At 41.8% G+C, this 24,028-nt stretch overlaps 2 protein-coding genes across 4 annotated transcripts in view; one reads left to right on the top strand and one right to left on the bottom strand.

Moving 5' to 3' along the window:
* Positions 1-10,636, bottom strand: part of RAB3GAP2 (RAB3 GTPase activating non-catalytic protein subunit 2) — a 65,226-nt gene extending 54,590 nt beyond the window's left edge. Inside the window, exons 1-3 of one of the 2 annotated variants that reach the window (XM_061625167.1) lie at positions 10,309-10,636; positions 2,781-2,845; positions 2,273-2,399 (exon numbers count right to left, since the gene is read on the bottom strand). In XM_061625167.1, the coding sequence (XP_061481151.1) occupies positions 2,273-2,399; positions 2,781-2,845; positions 10,309-10,432 (316 nt within the window). In that variant the 5' untranslated portion in view covers positions 10,433-10,636. The remainder of the gene's footprint in view (positions 1-2,272; positions 2,400-2,780; positions 2,846-10,308) is intronic. The other variant, XM_061625168.1, reaches the window with a different exon arrangement.
* A 14-nt stretch (positions 10,637-10,650) lies between these two features.
* Positions 10,651-23,981, top strand: LOC133383797 (uncharacterized). 2 transcript variants are annotated; one of them, XM_061625177.1, is made up of 3 exons: positions 10,651-10,796; positions 22,564-22,605; positions 22,871-23,981. In XM_061625177.1, the coding sequence occupies exon 3, from the start codon at positions 23,068-23,070 to the stop codon at positions 23,731-23,733; it is 666 nt and encodes a 221-aa protein (XP_061481161.1). In that variant the 5' UTR covers positions 10,651-10,796; positions 22,564-22,605; positions 22,871-23,067; the 3' UTR covers positions 23,734-23,981. The 2 variants fall into 2 exon arrangements, with proteins under 2 accessions (XP_061481161.1, XP_061481160.1); XM_061625176.1 differs by lacking the exon at positions 22,564-22,605.
* The last annotated feature ends 47 nt before the right edge of the window (positions 23,982-24,028 follow it).

Genomic DNA, 24,028 nt, shown 5'->3' with positions numbered 1-24,028 from the left:
CTTCCTGGCATTTGACTCAGTTACTGTATATTCTTTTCTTCTTTACTACAAACCTTTTGCCTAGTAAAATCTATTCCACTGGATTTACTTCCACCATAAGCCTATGCACATTTATTTGGGAACAGCAGTAAGACTCTGATATTTCTTTGAATGCATAAGCCAAAAATCAGAAGATACATACTTAGTAACTATCTGATATTACACCTATAGTCAGATCACTATTTTGTAAGAAAGTATGGGATGGATCCACAGATGGAAAGGCTCCTTCTGTTTACAGAAGGGACTTAAATCAAATGGAAATTTTCACTGCAAAAAAGGGTGGGAGACTGATTCTCCCTGCATCCCATGAACCACCAATCCTCCACAGCAGCTTTTCTGGAGGCACTGGGGCTGCAAAAAGAAGCAGGAATCAGAGAAAATTGCCTCTTCTGCATCCAGTACGAGCATCCCATGAGTGAAGTTCCACTTAAGAGAGCATTAGGTTGTTCCTAAGTTCTACTCAGAGCAGACAACTGAAATTAATGAACCTACATCAGTCATGTCCATTAGTTACAGACTATCTACTCTGAGTGTGAGGAATATTGGATACAACCCTCTGTATCAAACACAATTACTTTAAACCAGCAGCTAGTCGGAAAAATGGAATTACAACATGATTAAAGGAAGTGCCATAGCTTTCTTTTGGTACCTCAGTTCAGTGTCAAATATACCTGCTAACAAATCATGATTAATCACCAAACAGTGGGAAGACTGATGAAAACTGATAAAGATGTAACTAATCTAATTAACTTCCAATTAAATAAGTAAAATTCTGATACCCAGCTTTCTATCCAGAAATGGCACTTTATATTCAAATAACTGCTATAGAAAAAGAAAATCTAATTCATTCATGTGGCCAAGTGTTTCAAAGAAAAATGTTTAGAAGGAGACAAATGTTATTTTATAGTAAAAATGCTATGTAAGCCTGATAGTCTGTATCCAGCATTTAATTTGATGAATACAGTGTTACATACAAGTTCAGATTAGAGTAGGGACAGGATCCATTGGCTGGTGCTATTTCAAAAGCATTCCGTCGACCTAACAGACTGGTATCGATTTGAATTCATTCTTTGTCCATTACCTGCTGCTTTTACTAATCTGTTTTTCCCCTCACAAAAAAATGATATTATTATCGATAGTTATCAATGTTTTCTTTAATTTGCTGGTATTTTGAAAGGAAATATCGATATCTTGAAAGTAAATGTTATTTTGAAAGAATATATCAATAAATTAAAGAAAGTATTTATAACAATATCAATATTTTAGAGGTGGATTTTTAAAAGAAAAATCCTCTTGAAAACAGCTGCAGAAAATCACTACATAAAATTCCGATCCACAATAACAGAGAATAAGCGAATTAATGGAAACTTCGGTACCAAATCTGAATTAGATGGAATTTTAGTACATCCCTAGACTATAGTAACAAAGTGTGACTACTGGAATTCATCCATCAGCCACACGTATCTTCAAGGCATTTAGAAGATGAGTCAAAATTTCAGATTAATTAAACTATCAATGAAAGGGACAGTAACAATGAGGATTGCCATCTCTGTGTTTGCACAGAGTACATGAAGCAATTTTATTTTATTTGCTGCAATTGCCCTGTAGTGGCCCTCTCGGTGACAGGACTAGAGTGATTATAAAACAATCTTTTGCTCCTATGGCTTTCTTGCCGAATAAGGAAAAACCAGTGACTATCATAGGCTGTGTCTAGAAAGTCAGGCACCTTCCACTATACCTAGACAAAGCTCCAGCTAAAAGCTCCCTTCTTACACATACCAACTGGTATCACTTAGACCACCAGTGGGGTGGGGAGCAGCCACCCATTCACTTAGATCCAGCTCCATGACCTGCTGAGTTATTACCTACTGAGCTTCATAATAAAAAAATTAGTTTTCTTTTTACTTCCTCTCTCTCTACCCATTTTCCTTTTATGTCATGTCTTGTAGATTTCAAGCCTGAGGACAGGGGCTATCTTATTACTGAACTTTGCAAGCCACCCCATGGGAGCCTTTTTCAACTGAAGAGCAGGGCAAAGACACTTTTAATAAATATAACTCCAAGAGAAACAGGCACAAAAGAAAGTTGCAGGAAAGGCAGGTGAAGATTCTGTAGCTTAAGCTCATTCAAAACATTACAAATCTCAAGGCAGCTTATGACTTTTCATTTGAAAATTGCTATTGACCATCAGGGTACAATAGCAGGAATAAAAACCACATACAAGCATACTTACGCACAAAAAACACAGCTTTCTGCTCACGAGCTATTACCATGAGATCATTTGTTGGCGACAAGGATAAGACGCAGTCCTGAAGCCAGGAACTTGCCTGTGTCTTGGAAGTCGATTCTTCTTCCTCTTCCTATGTACAGTGATTTTTAAAGCAGAAATTTTTTAATTTTCTGGGCAACTATATACTGTTTTAAAGAAACACATATGTTCATACACACACACACAGATAACATTTCGGGGGAATGCAAAGATGCCTATTTCCATGTAACTGCATCTTTCATAGGACAGTGTGAGAATCTGAAATTTCCACTGTGCAACGACTGTCAAGATTATTAAAGTTATTTTCATTTTGCTGATTTGTCAGTTGGATGTGTGAAATGAACTTTAAAAGTTTAATTACTGATGCGGGACATTTCAACAGAGCTATCCAATGGATTATTCAAATTATTCTAAGTAAAGAATGTACATTTATAGAAGGCATAATTAGTAATGAAAGCAAACAGAAACTTACAGGTTCTTGTGTTTCTGCTTCATCCCAGGCTCCCCAACTGTCTTCTTCCCAGTTTGATGGTTTACCTAATATTAAAAAATTTAGCTTAATTTAAAAATAACCACGATTCATATACCAAGACTGCATATACTGAGCGCCACATTTCTATGCCTTTAAACATTTGATGAACTATTAATTTTAAACCTAGAAATAATCATAAAGCAGTAACCCATAATGGATTAATTTCCAAGGAAAAAGCCTGCAGGAAAATTAAGTCACCTCTGACAATTCTCCAGAGGCAGAACCTGCAGAATATCAATACACCTGACCAGGGAGAAAAGTTTGAGTTGTGATCATTGGACACACATTACATCAGTACCACAGACCATACCCGCACAACTTGTCACCCATCAAACCAAATGCAGCAACCTGTCAACTATCCATTTTGTAAAAGCAAGCAGACAACAAGAACATTAGATTTATCAAAGCCCGTGAAGGTCACCATGCATGTCTGGTTAGCTGCATTCAGCTTGCTCAGCTACAGGTTGTGGAAGTCTGCTCTGGCTTCCTTATAAGCTCTGACTTAAGCACTGTATGTCACAACCCATTCATTCCCCCTTTCTATAAACATGCCATCTCCCAGAAAATGAATATTTTGATACAACTGTAAAGATGGTACTAGAATATCAAAGTCTAAACCAAATCCTCATACATTTTTATTAGTAGTTTATCAGTGCCAGCACTGACAAGATATAGTAAAGACATTTTAAGTACCCACTGCTGCAAAACGATTACACACATGTATTTATTTATAAAACTCCCACAGAAAGGCAACATATCAAACTGAAAAGGTCTCCATGGTCTGAAGGAATGAGTCACTCAGCCTTTGTACATAACCACCAGAATAAATCTGATTTTGTAGTTATTTTAGGCACTTCATAAACACCATGTTTACAAGGGTCACTTCTGACTCAAATTTAAAAATATTCTAGTTCTTAAAGCAGTGAATAAAGCAAAGCTAGAAATAGTATTACTATTAAAAAGCAACAACAGCCCAAGAAAGCTCCAAGTGATCTACCAGATGAGCAGTCTTCAACCTTTTCAGACACAGGACCCACCTTTAACTAAAACATGCATTTGAGGACCTTTTTTTTTTACCATATATTGGTATGGTGGTAGTACTTCTGTTGTGACACACGTTAGATCAGGCCATGACCCTGTACCATGTCCTAACCTACCAGCTGAATACCAATGTACTAGATAATCTTTATGGGTGAATCCTGTTGGTGCCCTCGTGCTCATGGAAAGTCTTTTGAGCCAGTGGATGCCTCTACAGATAGAAGAGGGGAGGCAATTTCCCTTTACTCCTGCAGTCCCAGTGCCAAACATTGGCCCCAGAGAGTTGGGAAACCCTCCAGAACAGGACAAAAAATGGGAGGGGCTGGTGGGAGAAAGGTGAACCAGAAGAAACCTCCCCTCCTCTTCTATTAGCAGAAGCATCTGCCAGATCAAAAATTGTTTTCATTAGCACAAGGCAGCAATTGGATTCCACACCATGTTTAAATTTTAAAATATTCAGTAAATACAATAAAACGAACGCTGGTTAGCATACTGTTCTTCAAGCTTGGATCCCAGATGATGTTAGACTAACTCATCATTCTTGGTCACTGGCTAAGCTGGCTAGGGTTGATAGGAGTTGTAGGACGAGAACATCTGGAGATCCAAGGTTGAAGAACAGTGAATTAGCACATTTTGGTAGCTGACTGGATCACCCAAACCCCATCAAAACAGAGAAAAGAATGACAGAAATTAAACTTAAATAAGTCCTTATTCTTAAGCACTCATTTTTTCCTCTCAGTATTTGGAAAAATCCAATTGCATGAATTATCCTGGATGTAATCTCAGCTGGAATGATTTTCCAAGGCATCATGACACTAATCACCTCATAGCAATACAGCCAAGCTTTCATTAAAATTAGCATGAAGTGCTACTTCTGCTGCATAATAAGAAATATTAAACAGTTAATTTAATAGCTTGGTTGCTTTTATTATGTTGGTGTCTCTTTATTACAGCTTTAAATCTTGACAGGTCAAAGTGAAAATTTTAAACACGCACTGGCATTGCATGCCTCTGTTGAAAACTCTCCTCCTCAGCAAAGCCTTTCCCAACCATCCCAGCCTCTGCAGATCCTCTGCCAACTGAATCTTCCACTAAGCCTGGCTTGGAAATAGTCACCTGCTTGCCTGTGGCAAGAAACATCTCTAGCTGACCAGGCAGGACGGTCTTAAAAATGTTTACTGCTCTATTTTCCTTCCAGGCTATGCATGACTTATACAGATATGTGGGTTTATTAATTTTTCAAATCAAGGTTCATGCTTTTTGCACATTCAAAAAATGTAAGGATTCAGTTCAGGTTCAATCCCTGAGTACAAGACACTGTTCAGGCAGCACAGTCAAATCACAAAACTGGAGCAGCTTATGCATGTTTACATGGAAATCTCACTATAGTCATATGGAGCTCGTGTTTAGGATTGCAGCCTATCAGTGCAATCCTAAGTGTGTCCTCATAAGTTCAGTGGGTCTCACTTCCAGATAACTTTGTTTGGGAGTCATGGTTAGTCATATTAACAGTATTTATGGACATGCACAGTAATCAAGAGTGCATAACTTTCACTTTTAATAATTCCAAATGCTTGTTTTTCAGGTCTTCTGTTTTCTAAGTCTAGTTAATATTTCACAGGCATACTGTATTTTAAATGTACAAGGTTAACAAATTATAACGTAGATTAAGTGCAACATTGCCAAGAACTGTTAATTATCTGCCTGCCATGTTAATGACATGTATTTCTCAGAACCAAAGCTACTCCTCATTAAACATAAGCATTATTTCTATTGCATAGGGTATCAAATACAAAATATGCCCTATATATTACATTTATGGATCACTTTAATAGAACAGTTAATGCAATATAGTTAATCTAATACAAGATGGAGCATGAGAAAATACCGTGTCACCAGCTGAAAAAAACTCTAGTTGTGAGGTGTCATCCCAAAAATGTGTGACAGCTGGGAATATAATTTTCTGTCTCATCTCTATCATGGATAGGATATTGTTTACTTATGTCTTTCCTAATCTGTGTACACTCAGGAGATACTATGCAAGATCAAGTTTGCCCAGGCACAATCTCAAAGAATGGCTCTTCCAGATCTCCTCTGAGAGCTGTGAGAAATAAGGACAGGTTAGGACCCTGAGTTCTCAGTATACCAGTAGTCCAAGGCTAATCAGTCCTCTTCTGATCAAACACAGAGCTCATTTTTGAGCCTATCATGTGGCAGTGATGGCAGCAAAGAAAGTGCACTTCTCTACCACCATTGCGTCTGCTCAGTGTCGTCCGGCGATGCTTTTCCGGGTGGTCCGGGGTCTTTTGGGCTCTGGCCCTACATTACACCCTGAGCCCTCAGTCATTCGCTGTGACATGTCTGCGAAGCACTTTGCAGACAAAATTGCTCACATTCGGACTGACTTGGACTCCTCTTTAACTACAGTTGTGCCACATGTCCTCGAAGCTTCCTCTGGTCATTTTTCTATGGATTCTTTTCAGCTTGTAAAGCCTGAGGATGTGGACATGATTCTGGGAGAATCGAGGGCCACTACTTGTTCCCTTGACCCTTGCCCATCCTGGTTAATCAAATCTGCCAGAGGGGGAGTGACTGACTGGTTAGCATATTTAATTAACACCTCCCTAAGGGAAGGTTCTATGCCAACATTGTTGAAGGAGGCTGTGATAAGACCTTTGTTAAAAAAGCCTTCATTAGACCCTCCGGATCCTAACAACTTCTGCCCAGTCTCTAATCTCCCCTTTCTGGGCAAGGTGATTGAAAGGGTAGTGGCTGCGCAGCTCCAAGTTTTCCTGGATGAATCGGATTATCTAGACCCTTTTCAATCAGGCTTCAGGCCTGGTCATGGGACAGAGACTGCCTTGGTCGCCTTGCTTGATGACCTACGCCGGGCATCAGACAGAGGGAGTCTATCCCTGTTGGTGCTGCTGGACCTCTCGGCAGCCTTCGACACGATCGACCATGGTATCCTTCTGGGCCATCTAGCTGGGATGGGATTGGGAGGCACTGTTTTACGGTGGCTCCGGTCCTACCTGACAGACAGGACCCAGAAAGTGGTGCTGGGAGACTACTGCTCTACCCCCCTGGCCATTGGCCTGTGAGGTACCGCAAGGTTCCATTTTGTCTGCCATGCTCTTTAACATTTATATGAAACCACTGGGAGAGGTCATCCGGAGATTTGGAGTACAATGTCATCAATATGCTGGTGACACTCAGCTCTATCTCTCCCTACCACCCGATTGCTGGGAGGGAGTGCTCATCCTAAACCGGTGCCTGGAGGCTGTGAAGGGCTGGATGTGGGCTAACAAACAAACTTAATCCAGACAAGACAGAATTACTGCTGGTCAAGGGAAAAACTGCATTAGGGACAGGGTTGCAACCTGTTCTGGATGGGGTTGCACTCCCCTTGAAGGAGCAGGTCAGCAGTTTGGGAGTCCTCCTGGATCCTGCCCTGCTGCTTGAATATCAGGTGGCTGCGGTAGCCAGGAGTGCTTTTGGCCAACTCAAACTAGTCTACCAGCTGCGTCCATTCCTGCAGGCAGTTGACTTGGCCACAGTGACATATGCATTGGTGACATCGAGGCTTGATTACTGTAATGCACTCTATGTGGGGCTGCCTTTGAAAATGGTTCGGAAATTACAGTTGGTTCAAAATGCAGCAGCCAGAATGTTAACTGGAGCACGGCGCAGGGAGCATATCACCCCTGTGCTTTATCGACTCCACTGGCTCCCAATTTGCTTCCAGGCCCAATTCAAAATGCTGGTTCTGACCTTTAAAGCCCTAAATGGCCTTGGACCAATGTACCTGACAGACCGCTTATGCCCATATGTACCTGCCCAGGATTTAAGATCATCTGCCTCTGGTCTCCTCTGCGTGCCTGGAGTGAAAGACATTAGACTGACAGGCACATGGGAGAGAGCTTTTTCAGCTGTGGCCCCCAAGCTTTGGAACACCCTACCCCAAGAAGTCTGCTCTGCTCCCTCCCTGATGGTTTTCTGGAGACTTCTGAAAATGATCTTATTCCAGAGAGCCTTTGGGAGGGACTGAAGGTAGAGCCTGACACTGATTTTATGCCTTTTACGTTAAATTTTACCCTTGTAGTCCCCTTTAGTACCACTCCCTATATATATGTATATATGTGTGTGTGAGAGAGAGAGAGAAAGGGGGAGAGAGAGAGAGAGAGAGAGAGAGAGAGAGAGTTGTATTTTATGTATTTATGTATTTTAATTGTATTTAATGTATTTTAATTTATTTTAATATTTTGTGATTTTATTGTTTACAATTTTATTATGTACATGATTGATTTTATTTTTGTAAGCCGCCCTGAGTGCCCAATTTTCCACCGCAAAAACAGAACAAGCGCCGAACCTATGGAACATGGATACAATTCAAAACCGCCGCATTAGCGAAGCGCCGGAAAATGGGGCCCTACTGTATTTCCAAAAACTATTTGGAGTTGATGGAACTCTTAAAGTCCCACTTTACAAGGAAACCAAAGAAAGTAGAGGAGCTCACTAGCTCATCTGCACATTAAGACTAGCTGGTTTGATTTGGCTCTCCAATTACCTTTCGGTTCCACCTCAAGACCTAGACTTCCCAGAGCCCTGTTATAGGTCTCTCACCTTTAATAAAAAGACTCCTTAATTAGCCTAGTCTTGAATTAATTCCATGAATAAGAGGGACAGCCCATAACAAACAACTTAGAACTCCAAAGGTTTAACTTGTGTATTATTTCTCGTGAATGGTCCTTATCAGACTCATGACAAAATAGTGCCTGCTCTACAATTCCAAAGAGATATTGTTGCACCACTGCAGAATTCTCATGATAAGTAACAACAGTAGGAAGTCCCCCCCCCAAACCTAGATACACACACCATTCTCTAAGTATGTGCCTAGTGCGGGTAGTCATTGACAAAAACAGAGATAGAATTCTCACTTTGCAATGGGAATATTTTGGCTATTCCATACCTCCATCAAAATACTCATGCCTAAATGACAGACCTATTCATTAAAATAAAGCACATAACTAAAACACTAATTCCATCAGAAGGTTATTAGGTAGCACATGGAAGCAACAAAAAGAGAAGGGGAATTATTAGATGGTAAACCCCACAACGCCCAAACTTCAGTGCCAGATCTTTTCAGTTAAGTATTTGGAATCCTTGCTCTAAAACCATTCGTCTGTTTTACAAGCTATGATGAAAGGAGAAATGACTTGCAAGAATATTGAATTACTACAGCCATCTGTCATTTGTACCACTATAACTGCTCTCCTTATAAACATACATATTTTGCATTCATAAAAAAAGAAAACCTCTGGAAAGGAAACACAAGGCCCAGGTACCCCGTTAGGCACATAGAATATAATGCAAACACATATAACAAACACATCAGTTCAACATTTGACATTCACAGGATGAGCAGCTGACATCATATTTGACATGCACATGTTTGACAAATTACACCTGGGCTGGGTTATTCACAAAACTGCACTTATGACATTCTCATGAGTAGGATCCACCAGGAATTCCCAAATCATCCCTCAGAAAAGGTATGTGGATAACCCACTTTGCCATTTCTACCTGAGCACAGAGCTCTGCCTCCCCCCCTCACCCAAAAGTCAATCTAGATAATTTGTAGCCACCCCATATTCACTCCACTATACAGTACATTGAATTTGAGTCAATAGTACCACAGAAACAGTACCCCCCCAAGTCCCCTTACCAAAGACTACAGTGTGTGTACATCTGTGGAAAAAAACAAGAACATAGGTAACATAGAGGCTTCTTATTCAGCCACAAAAGTCACCTTTGTAAATAAGTCACTTAAAAAGTTATTTGCCTGTAAAATAAAATTACTAGCGTGCCAGGGGCTGGCAGAAGAGGGAAAATTCCTGCAGCAGTGTACTGCATTTCTATGCTAGGCACAGAGGAGGAACACAGCACCTCCACCAGACTGCTCACTCGCCTGGACACAATTCCTTCTCACCTACAGCTATCAAGTCCAGTGCTTAAATACAAGGTTGATATAAATTGCCCATATGTCACCTCTAGTATTCCCTTCCCACAGATCTACACAGAGCATAGAAACAAGTAGCAGTAACACCACCAGGATCTGCAATCAGAAAGCTTTTAATTAATATTAGAAGAAAGCTCTGCTGAATGGGAATCGACTTTTAAGTAAACGTTACAGAAGAATCTAACTGGTGAAGGGAATCTGGGCGGAGGGGGCCCCGCCCCCCTCAAACCCTGCCTATTCATCTGCTCCACACGCACCATAGCTAAACGGATGAAAAGTTGAGCGAGGACGAAAAAGATGGTAACAGGCAGTAGGCCCACTGGTACAGCTAGTGAAGTATATTATTATTATCACCACCCTCCTCTCAGTCTCGGCCCGCCTCAGGGGGGCTGGGCTCGCTCACTCACTCACCGCCGCCCCCCTCCTTGACCGCCCCCGCTCCTCCAGCGCCACCCTGGCGGAGGTGCGAACACAGGAAGTCCCGCGTCGACTCCGTGTCTTGGAAGCTGCAGAAAGGCACGAGCGCGCAGGCCATGGCGCCAAGCGGACTTCTCTCCGCACCTCCTGCTGCTATCCTGACACCAACCCCGGGCTGAGCTCGGCTGGCTCGTGATCTCGGTTGCCAACCCAACCCGGAAGCCGCCGGCGCTTCAGCTTGCACTTCTGCACACGCGCAGGGCGGACCAGGAAAGGGAGGAGAAGAAAAACTCAGGCCACCGCTCTGATCACGTGCCTCTCAGGGAAGGGAGGAGGGAAGAATCCCCGCTCGCACCTCTGATTCGTTTTTACTCATGTGGCATAAGCAAGTGGGTGCAGGGAGAACAGAAAGGAAAGAGGGTTGGCCTGTGCTGTAGGCAGATACAAGGCTTCCAACAGCTCTTAAGCGTATTTATTCAACGGTAAGTCTAAGAAGCCTCAGCGGGACAATGGGATTCTATAGCAGAGTGTATTCTTTGCATGTAAAAAAGCTCTGGTTCAGTCCTTGGTGATTGTAGAAGGGCTCTAGTTGGCCGCTGTGAAAGCAGGATCCTGGACTAGAAGGGTCATCTTATGTTCTTAGGGCTGCGAAAGGGTCTTATATAAAACCCTGGCTTTGCTGTTAATCTGCGTAGCGTTATTATTTTATTAATAATCTTCACTGTAAAGCTTTTGTATACTAGATTCACCTGTTCACCCTCGCTTTTTTAAAATTTATTTATTTATTGTATTTGTATACCGCCCCATAGCTGAAGCTCTCTGGGCGGTTTACAGTAACTAAAAGCATTAAAAACAAATATACAAGTTTAAAACACATCTTTTAAAAAAAGTTTAAAACACACTTTAAAAAATTTAAAACAATTAAAAAAACACATGCTAAAATGCCTGGGAGAAGATTTTGAACTTGAGAAATATGTTTTCAGAACCCTTTGTAGTTGTGAGTTTTTTAATAATGTATTTTATATCGGTGTGGCCCATCCTGGTACCTACTGGTTAAGGGTGGGTAATAAATTTAATAATAAATATATATGTCTTAAAGCCAAAATAGGCTTTTCTAAGAAGTTTACAAATATAAAAACCAATTAGCGAGGAGAATGCTAAACTATGAGTCCTAGTTTGGATGACATACTAAGCCAAACTTTGGCATAGTTTAGTCCAGTGGCAAAAGAGACTGAAGAGGAGGAAAGGTTTGGCTTACCATGTTGTGGAAACCAGATAACTGTGGCCACATTCTACACCATAATAGCGCTGGCTTCCTCCACAGAATCCTGGGAAGTGTAGTTTGTGAAGGGTGCAGAGAGTTCTTAGGAGACCCTTATTCTGCTCGTAGAACTACAATTCCAGAGTTACCTGGGAAGAGGGACTTCTTGTTAAATCATTCTGGGAACTGCAGCTCTGTGAGAGGACCAGGAGTCTCCTAACAGCTCAGCTACTACACTTACCTGGATACTTTGGGGGAAGCCATGACTTAATGATAGTGGAATCAATTTTGATGTGAATCCAGCCTGTGCAGGTTCATAGGAATGGGTTATTGCTCATGCAATGTGTACTCTAGACTAGGGGAGGGAAATCTGTGACCTGTGGGCCTAATCATGTTCACCAGGCCTCCCCATTTGGCCTGCCAGGCCATTTTGGCCAGCTGCTAAGGTCAACAAAAAAAAAGTGCTGGTACACTGTACCAGTGACTATCACCACAAAAAAAGCACTGATATACCGTATAATCCTAAACATGTTCCCTCTGAAGTATCACTGTGTTCAGTGAGACTTACTCCCAATTAACAGCACAATCCTAACTGTCTACTCAGAAGTAAGTTCTGTTGAATTCAGTGGGTCTTACTCCCAGGTAAGTGGGGTCAGAATTGCAACCTAAACATGTCCATAGAATTACAACCTCAGTTATATTAATCTTCGCAAAGCCCCTTAAAATCCTGGTTTGGTTTCCTGTGTCCTCAAATCAATGAAGCATTAAAGTATCCACTTAAGTTTATATAGTTCCTACTGAGCAAAGTAATTACCACATACTCAAAAAGTTCTGATTACTTAAAGAGTTTGCTTAACCAAACCTAAATATATTAGCTGAAAACCAAGCAGAATCACAGGATTAACGGAAACTACAGACCAGGTAAACAGAGTTTATGTGCATGGATTATAGTTTAATGACAGACTTTTCCAAAAGGCATTTACATTAAGCTTTAGATAATTTATCTTAAAATGCTTATTTAATTTAAAAGCAAAGATTCCATGCTTCATCTACTTAAAATCTAGCTGCAAATATATAACATTCAAAACTTGGATGGTCTTAATAAAAGTATTATTTTACTGTTCCTGTATGGATTTTGTTCTAAAGAACATCAGAAGAGCCTGCTGGTTCAGGCCAGTGGCTCATGTAGTCCAGCATGCTGTTCTCACAGTGGCCAACCAGATGCCAGTGGGAAGCCCAGAAGAAAGATCTGAGCACACCACCACTCTCCACTCCTGCGGTTTCAAGCAACTGGAATTCAGATGCATTACTGCCTCCGACTATGAAGCCAAGCAGAGCATAGCCATCAGGGTTAGTAGCCAATGACAACCTTAACCTCGATGAATTTGTCTAATTCTCTTCTAAAGCCATCCAATTGTTGGCTATCATTTCATCTTGGAGCAAATTCCATAGTTTAATTATGGAACTGTAAAGGGCCAGTACTGCTACCTGTTTTTTGGTGGGGTGGGGTGAGCTGACGATTGACAAATTAAAAATTAACAAGTCAGGTCTTGTTGATGAACATAAGAGTTCTAATAATATAATAAATCTGGAATTGCTCATCTAATAAAAATATGCAATTTGTCACTAACATCTGCTTCCTTACCAGAGGATTGGAAAGTAGAAAACACAACACTAACTTATAAAGAGGGAACTAGAAATAGAAGAGAACAACAAAAAGGGTAGAACAAGAGCCCTATTCCAAAAGGTTAGAGAAAGTAAAGGGAAATTTAAACCAAGAGTAGGGATGTTGAATAATCAACAGGAGAACACACTGACTGACCAAGATGAAATAAAAGGAAGATTGAAGCAATACACTAAAGAACTCTATAAAAGAGATGCAAGGATGACAGATTCATTCACAGAGAAACTGTATGATGAAGAACCAGAAATTTTTGAATGTGAGGTGAAAGGTGCTCTTAAAGTACTTGGAAGAAACAAATCACCAGGTACAGATGGCATACCAATAGAGTTGCTACAAGTTACTGAGACTGAATGCGTCCAAATTTTGACAAAAATTTGTCAACAAATATGGAAAATAAAACAATGGCCCACAGACGGGAGGCATTCAATATACATCCCAATTCCAAGGAAGGGATCCCAGGGAATGCAGTGATTATCTAACTATTGCCTTAATATCCCATGCAAGTAAAGTAATGCTCGCGTTTCCACAACAAAGACTCTTACCAAATATGGAGCAAGAAATGCCAGATGTCCAAGCTGGATTTAGAAAGGGAAGAGGTACCAGAGATCATATCTCAAACATACATTGGATAATAGAATGGACCAAGGAATTTCAGAAGAGACTCACCCTGTGCTTTAGAGATCACAGCAAAGCATAATATGGACAAACCGATTGGTTCCCAATTGGAAAGGGTGTAAGACAGATGTATTTTATCGCCCTATTTGTTTATATGTAGAACATATACCAAAGGTACTTGAGAAGCCTTGTCCACACCACTTCCTGAGCCCCAACGGTCAGCTGACAGTCAGCACTAAGGAAGAGCTGTGCAAAGGGCTTTGCAGGTACCATTGATTATCAGTGCTTGAAAAGCCCCTTTCATCCAAGCCCCACCTTTACCTGCCCTCCAGATGGATGTGGCTTGGACAATACGGCCTTGTAGGCCTAACTAGGCCCTCGGACCAGAGGTTCCCTACAGGGCTGTGGAGTTGGTATGCCAAACCTTCAACTCCGATTCCTCTATTTTTCTACTGTCCGACTCCATCCAAAATTGCTTCCAACTCCACAGCCCTGTAAAGGGCTGTAAATGTCTTTTTAAATTGGAAGCTCTCGTAGGAGCATTTTTATCACTGCCTGAATATGTGCTGATCTTGGCATCACAGCATTTGTCTTCATCTGGGTCCTGTGTCATATACTGACACACAAAATGTTTTCCATCTTGAGTTATGGTGAAATGCTCAACTACAGCTGACTTCATGGGAAGCTTCTTTGACATTTTGAATTTATATTTGAAAAAATTTGTCAATCAAAATTTATTTTGAAGTTGGAGTCGGTACATTTCTACCGACTCCACCCAAAATTGCTTACGACTCCAACTCCACAGCCCTGGTTCCCTACCCCTGCTCTAAATCACAGTTAAAGACTAACCACAATTTTGAGTTTGGATGCAACAATAAACCACATTTAATTTAAAACAGAAGCTAACGCTCCCAGTCTCTCCCTCACGGCCACATCAGAGGGGAAGGCAGGAATGCATAACCAGAGCTTTGTGCCAATAATGCTTATCTACAGTTAATAATAATAATAATAATAATAATAAAATTTTATTTTTGAGTCGCCTATCTGGCCGAATTAACGGCCACTCTAGGCGACGTACATTGACATAATAAAATAAAATGCAATATAAAACCAGTACAAACCACACTCAATAATCAACTAATCACTCCTCTTACATTAATCAACAGCATTAAAAACTAACCCACCCCAGAGAACCCATAGGCCTGCCTGAACAGCCAGGTCTTCAAGGCTCGGCGGAAACCTATCAAGGAGGGGGCATGGCGAAGATTGAAAGGAAGGGAGTTCCAGAGGGTGGGGGTGTGATGTTCCTGTATTAATGTAAATATGGTAAGTGCTGTTTGTATAGAAGATACATGGTAAGTGGAGTGAAAGAGGAGGGGGGAGTAGATGAGCAGTAGAATGTTGGATGATTGGCTGAGCGTTTGAATGGCTGAGAGACCCTGGGAGGCTGATGAGAAAGACAAGCAGAGGGAGTTGGAAACAGAGATTGAGGAGGGAGGAGAGATGTTTGGGAGGAGTTTTGAGAGGTGTTTGAGAGGTGTTGTGGGTTGTTTTGGAGCTGGGTGTGAGTTGGTGGATGTCAGGAGAGTGTGGAGAGAAAGGGAGTGGGAGTTCTAGTTAATGATAAGTCAAGTATCACAGGAATAGATGAAACCATATGCTTAAGTACCATTAGAAAAGTAAAATTGTTATTTCTGTTATTTAATAAATACTATTTTGGTTTACCGAAGGCCTGATCCTTGGCTGGGGTTTCACAGACCAGAAGGGAGGGTAAGGTAATTACCAAGGCTGAAGGGCAACAGTAACAAATGGTGGCAGCGGTGAAGAGGAGAATAATAACATTATAAGTATCCAGAGCAACCCCGAGTTATATGAGTTATCTGCATTGATACAAGGGGGTTGGGAACAGCATAAGCACACAGTCACAAATGTAACCAGAGAGAGAGAGACTCAGGCAAGGTCTCTGGGAACATTGGTTATAGAACGTGACTGGTGGTGCTGCCTAGCAGGGGGATCTAGTGAGATCTGTGCTAGAGCAGAGAGAGAAACCATAAAAAAGGACAGTCCGGACTGGTGGAGTCCCTGGTGGTGCCTAGTGAAAGGCAGTAGCCACAAGCAGGTAGGAACCTGACAGGGAGAGCCAGGGAAGGGCGTCACAGGGGGCCAGAATCGAAAATGCCCTCTCTCTAGTCCGCACCAGCCTAGCTGTTTTAACTGGTGGGACCGAGAGAAGGTCTTGTGAGGCTGATCTTGTCAGGCGGCATAATTGGTGATGCTGGAGGCGCTCCTTCAGATAAACTGGGCTGAAATCGTATAGGGCTTTAAAGGTCAACACCAGCACCTTGAATTGGGCCCGGTAAACAACTGGTAACCAGTGTAGTGTTGATGTGTGAGTGTTGTTGCGTGACAGCGCACGTTACTTTGGAGTTAAGTTGAGCAAGAAACTTCACAGAGGCTTGAGAAAGTTTTAAGAGTCTTTACTAAGACATTAAGGCCAAAGGCTTAAGAGAATAGATGCAAGTAGAGTTTCTCCCCCCCTTCATGGAGAAGCTCTCAGTTCAGAGACAAGACACAGACAGCAGAAGAAGGAACCAACAGCAGGCTGTTACAACTTTCCCAGCTGTTATCTCCCGTTACCATGACAACCTGTCTGGCCTTGGATGTCTGCTCTCTCAGGCCAGGCATAGCTGATAACACAGCTCCTCTCCCATACATCTTGAAACATTTCAGACTTGATGAAAAAACACATTGGTAGTACGGCCTAGTAAGCCAACATTCCCCCCTTTCATCATGTCTGTAAATCCATTACAACAATAACAGTAATACATTTCTACAATACATCTTGCAATACATTTCAGTACATTACATCATACAAATCCAGTTTACATTTCAGTACATTTCAGAACATCTCTGTACATTTAGCTAGAACTTTATTCAATCAAACTTCGGCTGAACACAAGTCAGATACATTGTCTCAGGATCCATCTCAACCTCTGTGCATCCCTGGACTGGTTATTAATCCCACCGTAAATCTTTCTGGCGGTTTTCCAATGTTAGATCTCTCAGAACGTCTCAAAGGCACTAGAGCTTCTGCTCTCTCAGCCCCCCCATTTGAGCTGGTGCTTGGTACAGCCTGCGCAGGATATTCCATTTCCTCAGCCTTGCGTTTCTTTGATCTTCGTTTCCCACAAATGAGTTCATTTAATGCATCCCTGAGTGGAATTTGTGTGCCTTCCACTTTTATGTCAAGGTTTGGTTTAAATGTTTGTGCTTGTGTTTGTGCTTGTGTGTCAGCTGACCCTGTAAGAATGACTGCCTTTGATCCCAAGGCTTTTCTGAGACTTTAATGCTTCTGCTCAGAATTAATTGCTGTGTTTCTGGTATCCAAACTCTGAAATATGCATTCTGAAACCCCAGAACATATCCCTGTTGTGCTCTGGGTGCAAGTTTGCCCCTTCTTTTTCCCTGTGGAATGTGGACCCAGCATCTAGCTCCAAATTTCTGAATGTGTTGCACTTTCGGCTTTCTCCCAGTGAGTTTCTCATAAGGTGACATTCCAAGTGCACTGTGTAACACCCTGTTGTGAATGTAATTCGCATACATGATTGCCTCTCCCCAGAAAGAATTCCCTAAACTGGAATCCATTAACATGGCTCTCATTGCTTCCTGAAGCACCCTGTTTTTTCTCTCAGCAGTCCCGTTGGAAAACGGGCTAAACGGAGCTGTGAAATTCTGGTTTATTCCCTTACTCTCAAGGAAGTCACTCAATGCTTTGCTCGTGAATTCCCCTCCCTGGTCTGAGCATATAGCCCCCACCGTGGTGCCATGTTGAGTTTCGATTCTCTTAATGAACAGTTTCAGCTTCTGCTCAGCTTCACTTTTATGCTTGAGCAAATAAAGATGAGTGTATCTCGAAAAATCATCTACCACTACCATAAAAAACTTAGCACCTCCTCGTGAAGTGTTTATTGGCCCTGATAAATCAACATGAATGAGTTCATAGGGAGCTGATGTGGTCCTTTCAGCCTCCCGGTTTATGGTCATTTTTGCTTTATGGCAAGCATCACAATCCATCATTAACTGCCCACAATCTTTCAAACGCATGTTTTCACTATGCATCGGGGTTTTCTTTATCGTGTCAAAGTTTGCATGCCCCAGCCTCTGATGCCATTCATGGACGCAGCCTTGATGTGTCTGTGCCTCAGCGTTTAACACAGCACACCCTGCTTGACTGCAATTTATTACAAACTGGGAATCATTCAGGCTTCCCTGCAAGCACACTTGATCTCCCCTCATTACATAACATTTGTCTCTGTCAAACAACACTGAAAACCCACAACTGGTCAGTTTTCTCACAGACAGCATGTTATGAGACAGTTCTGGTACAAACAAACAATCTGACAGTATTCCAAGCTTATCAAATCTCACCAGTCCTCGAGCCTCCACATTTTTCTGCGATCCATCCGCTAGTTGAACAAAGTCCTGCTCATCTGTAGACGAATAAAACAAACTCCTGTCTGTAATTAATACATGGCTCGCACCACTGTCAATAATCCAGTCAACAGGTCCTAAATCTTGAGACTTCTGTTTACAAAGTTCACACTGCCGCTATGCGTCTTCCAGCCTCCGTCCCTGGAGTTTCGCTTGACTGCACAGTCTCTCTGGAGATGCCCACGAGCTCCGCAGACATAACAAGCCTTTAGCCGCTGCTGCTCCTGCTTGTAATCCTGCTTGCTTCCGACTGCCTCCTTCTGCACGGCACTTTTCTTCACCTCTTGTCTCCGCTGCCATACCTGGCTCAGCTTTTCCTCAATAAACGCAACATTGAGCCCCCCATCGGGCATGACTTCAATTCCCATAACAAAATTATTCCAACTCCCATCGAGTGAAGCCAGGATCAAATAGGTCTTCTGAAGTTCACTGTGTTCGACACCTCGGTCCGTCAGCTCTGCAAACAAGCGTCTGAATTCCGTGAGATGCTCACTCATTTTGCACTCACCCGTGAAGCGCATCTGGTACAGCTTCCGTGCCAAACACAATCTAGATCCCGCGGTCTGTTGCACATGAAGGGTCTCCAACACGTCCCACATCTGTTTGGCGTTTGTAACATCTCTCATGTGTAGCAGTTGAGAGTCTGATAGAGCCAGAGTAATAAAAGCCTGCGCCCTCTCATCATTCCGTACCCAGGCCGCTGTAAGGGGTGCAGGGGGTGTACCTTCAATAGCTTCCCATAAATCCTCTTTTATTAGGAAAGCACGCATCCTTGGCTTCCAACTGCCATAATTCTTTTCCGTAAGTCGTTCCATCGGCAAGCCTCCAGACATGTTTACAGCAGCCATCTCTGCTCACCTCTGTCTGGCACAATCAATCACGCTGCCCTCTGGATCTCCGTCTGCCGTTCAGACCAGCCACTTACTCCTGTGTAACGCGCTGTGGATCTGGGCCCATAACCCTGTTGATGTGTGAGTGTTGTTGCGTGACAGCGCACATTACTTTGGAGTTAAGTTGAGCAAGAAACTTCACAGAGGCTTGAGAAAGTTTTAAGAGTCTTTACTAAGACATTAAGGCCAAAGGCTTAAGAGAATAGATGCAAGTAGAGTTTCTCCCCCCCTTCATGGAGAAGCTCTCAGTTCAGAGACAAGACACAGACAGCAGAAGAAGGAACCAACAGCAGGCTGTTACAACTTTCCCAGCTGTTATCTCCCGTTACCATGACAACCTGTCTGGCCTTGGATGTCTGCTCTCTCAGGCCAGGCATAGCTGATAACACAGCTCCTCTCCCATACATCTTGAAACATTTCAGACTTGATGAAAAAACACATTGGTAGTACGGCCTAGTAAGCCAACATGTAGATCTACTAACACCGGAGTGATATGATCCCGGCGACGGCCGTTCTTAATCAAACGTGCCACCGCATTCTGTATCAGCTGTAATTTCTGGACCGTTTTCAAGGGCAACCCCACATAGAGCGCATTACAGTAGTCTAGGCGAGAGGAGACCAGGGCATGTGTCACCCGTGGGAGAAGATGGGCAGGAAGGTAGGGTTGCAGCCTCCGTATCAGATGGAGTTGATACCAAGCTGCCCGGCTCACTGCCGAGACCTGAGCCTCCATGGACAGCTGGGAGTCAAGAACGACCCCAAGGCTGCGGACCTGGTCCTTCAGGGGCAATCTTACCCCATTAAACACCAGGTCTATATCTCCCAACCTTTTCCTATCTCCCACGAGCAACACCTCGGTCTTGTCGGGATTCAGTTTCAGCCTATTCCTTCCCATCCATCTGCTTACGGATTCCAGGCACTTGGACACGGTATCCACAGCCAACTCTGGTGAGGACTTGAACGAGAGTTTAGTGTTTCATCCGAACCAAATCTATATGTCATTTAGCCAAAACTCTCCAAAGTTATTTCTGAGGTAAGCCCCAGTATTACTTGTTCAAAACCCTTTTTTAATGGAACTAAACAGTAAAGTGGTCTAAAATGTGCTGCAGAAAGGCTGTCCTGCCCTTTTAAAACATTTATGACTTTCACACAGGGCCTATGCAATGTTAAGGCCTGGAGGAAGTTGATCCATCTCCCCACCCCACCACCTTTCAAGGCCAGATTTACATGCTTGCCGGGCTGTACAGAGACCTGCTGTTGCCAAGCAACCAAGAGTCCAACATGACAAGCAGTGTTCTAAAATGGGAAATTCACTAAAGCTAACTGAAATTTAGCCAGTTTTTAAAGTGCTCTAAAAACTTTAATAAATAATAAGAATAATAATGTAACATTTTTGGAATATGTTTCATTTTTGGAAGGCAAAATAAATTATAGCAGCAGCTATAAGGACTATCTCTATTTGTGTTTCTAGGGGATACCAAATATATTGGGATTTATGGGGACACCTAGATGATGCCAGTTCATGTAAAGCTGTAGTTGAACTGTATAGATCAACCATCAAATTCAGTTAATTCCACATGGTCCAAATTTGGATGGGAAGCCTCCCCTTCCAAGAAAAGTCTCAGCTTTGCACCCTGACCAACTCTAATGGACTCTTAGAACAAAAGGATGGACAATGTAGCTGGAATATATCATTTCTTATTGGCTAATACTCTGGCTTTTGATCCAGTGGAGGCATCCACTAACAGAAGAGGTGGGAAAGTGATTTTTGCCTATTCATCCTGCAGTTCTCCACATCACTTTTGTCCCTGTTTGCTCTTGTATCATTTTTTTCTTTAACCAAAACTGGGGGGGCAGGGGGCAGATCGGCACTGTGGCATAAGGGAGGAGGGATATAACTCTTTGCCCCACCACACTCCAGCTGTTTGCCCCTGCTCCAGCTGTTTGTAATGGGAGGAAAGCTCCCATTGGCATCAAGGGGAGCATCCTCCCCTATAAAGCCAACAGCAGCGCCGAGGGAGCAATTTTAAATGGGATCGCAGCTGGGCAGGGAAAAATTAAACCTCCCTCCCTATGCACTGAAATCACCCCCCTGTCTCTTGTTATATATTTAGAAAACTGATGTACTTTCTAATGAATCATTTGGTGTCATGTGTACTTTGGCCCAGAGATAGTCCTAAGACAGTCTAATTGGTGTCTTTCCCTTGGAGATAAATAGGTGATAATACACTCAATAATTCCATGAGAGCCATTCCATCAAGGTGCAGCAGTGGGAGAGAATGGAAGCATGGTCAATCCACTGGCTTTCCTGAGAGACCAGCAAAGTTTGGTTCCTCCTCTCCTTGAACTGTTTCTATTCCAGCTGGTTGTTAAAAGGGCTTTCTAACAAAACACTATCGTAATCAGTTCTTTGTTGCAAATAATTATTCCTCACTCTGTCCCTAGTTGTGAGACTGGCAGTGAATATAATTCCAGTAGATATTACAGAATTATTCCTCACCTTGCCTAGTGGTATGACTGTCCCAGTAGAAACAGCCAGTCAATGCAATTCTGGTGGATATTATTTTGGGATATACAGGAAATGATCCCTCTCTAGGGATTAAAAAATTATCTCATCTATGTGCTTTCAGTATGTATGTCTCAGAATTCCCATTATGAAAAATGATTAATAGTTTATGGTCTTCTGTAGTTTTATGTCATCATTCAAAGCCAGGCTGACACATCCATATACTGTACTATTACTACATTGTTAAACTGTCCACCAAACAAAAACAATTCATTTGCTGTATTTGAAGTGCAACTTTTCAGTGCCTGTATTCATTAGAGTAAGACTTTGATATACCAGATCTGAAAGAAACAGCAGGTATACAATCGGGATGGAAGGAGGGAAACGGGGAGGCGAGACCTGCAGAGTTTGTGGCCCTTAATGAGTGAGAAGCTGGATGTCGGGAAAGCAAATTTTGACTTCCCAGGAGGATTCCTCCGCCTGTGCAGCTCTGAGACGGGCTCCCGTCTTGCATGAAACTTTTTCAGCCTTAAATCCAGTCAGAAGGGTCTTTTTTGACTGGGGATAATTTCTTCCAGATAAGGAAGAAACGTGAGATTTCCCACACAGCTTTGTTGTGGTTGTGGGAGACTGGAATTCATCAGAATCGTCTGTGAAAGAAGGTCTCCCAGCAGCTCGAACGGAGCGAGGATTTTTAGCTAGCTCAGCTGATTAAGTGACCCGTTTTTTTTCCTTTTTTAAAAAAATGGACTAACAGGCAAACATCCTCCTGTCTATGCTTATTACTTTCTTATCTATACAGCTAAAGAGATTTGTCAAAGGATCAGCAATTAAGAAAACCTGGGTGAGCCAAAACTTTCCTTCTTTTTTACTCACGGAACTAAGGGGGAGGAAAATAAAAATAGCCTATCTTTTTCCTATTGCAAAAAGCTGACATGGAAAATGGCATTGTAAAGATTACAACGGATGAGGGGTTTCTGATTGGAAGAGAAAAGAAAAATCTTTTTGATTTATAAGACTTGTGTGTAATATATGTCTGGGACTATTTTTCCTAATCTACTTTTTCTTTTCTTTTTTTTGACGAATCTGCTCATTCTCTTTGCTACTAGTCATTAGGACGCTGTGAACTAAAGCTGTTTTTGCACTTCTGGGCATATAAGAGATAAGGGCTGTCTAGAGTGTGACGCCAGTTGGTTTGAAAGATTAACTCCTTTATAACTGGATAAAGAAATAAACTGCTCTTTGTTTGGGACATTGAAAATTGAAGGAGTTTAGTTCCTTTGGCTTTAAGAATGACAAGAAGATCATGGATGTACAAGAAGGGACTTTATCTTTAGACATGTTTCAGAAAATAATGAATGGGATTAAGTCAATAAAACAAGAATTGAGAAATAATAGACAAGCGTGGAGAATTGAATTTGATGAAATGAGACAGGAGCTGAAAGAAATTCAGGATTCTATGAGAAAGGAGAATAAAGATAGATCTGGAAAACCAAAAAAGGATGAAAGAGAAATTAAAGGCAAGGTTCAAACTATGGAGATTGGATTAAATATGGACATGGAAAAAGATTTGGATTTCCTGGCTGTGATGGATCCTGGAGACAAATATTATGGTTTGGAAATCAGCGCTGTCCCTGAAGGAATTGAAGTGATTGGAGATAAAGATATTATCGGTTCAAAAAAATTCCTGGACTGGAAGGATTTGATGGAATTTGAAATGGAGAAAGTTAACAGAATTAATCCCTGTTTTGTGTTAATGGAAAAATCTTCAAGAGATGTGCTAGTGTATTATGTAAAAAAGAGGAACAGAGATGCGGCTTTGCAACAATACTTCAGTGATACGTTCGGAATTGATGGCAAGAAAATATCTGTGATAAAGGAAATTCCTATCAGACTCTTATTATATGACTATGACAGCAAGATTATCGGGTGCGTAAAGATGGAAGATGGAAGATGGAACCAATATGGATAATGGAAGAAGAGCGATTTGAAATTACTGGACTTAGTAGACTTGATGAGTTAGATTAATTGACATGTTTATCTAGAAAAAAAATTGATGGACATATATCTCAAAGATTGGAAACTTCTCTTTGACTTTTTGTGGAAGAATGAAATGATATGATGTTAATGAGATTTGAAACCAATTAAGATAACCGCTGGAGGAAGGTGATTTTATAATCTATTAAGAGACAGGCTTGTTATATATTATAGATTTATAGCTGAACTACGACAAATCGGAAGTCAATATTTTTATTTTTATTTTTTAT

This window comes from Rhineura floridana, chromosome 4 (genome assembly GCF_030035675.1).
Source record: "Rhineura floridana isolate rRhiFlo1 chromosome 4, rRhiFlo1.hap2, whole genome shotgun sequence".
Taxonomy (NCBI): domain Eukaryota; kingdom Metazoa; phylum Chordata; class Lepidosauria; order Squamata; family Rhineuridae; genus Rhineura; species Rhineura floridana.
This window is presented reverse-complemented; position numbering and strand designations above follow the sequence as displayed.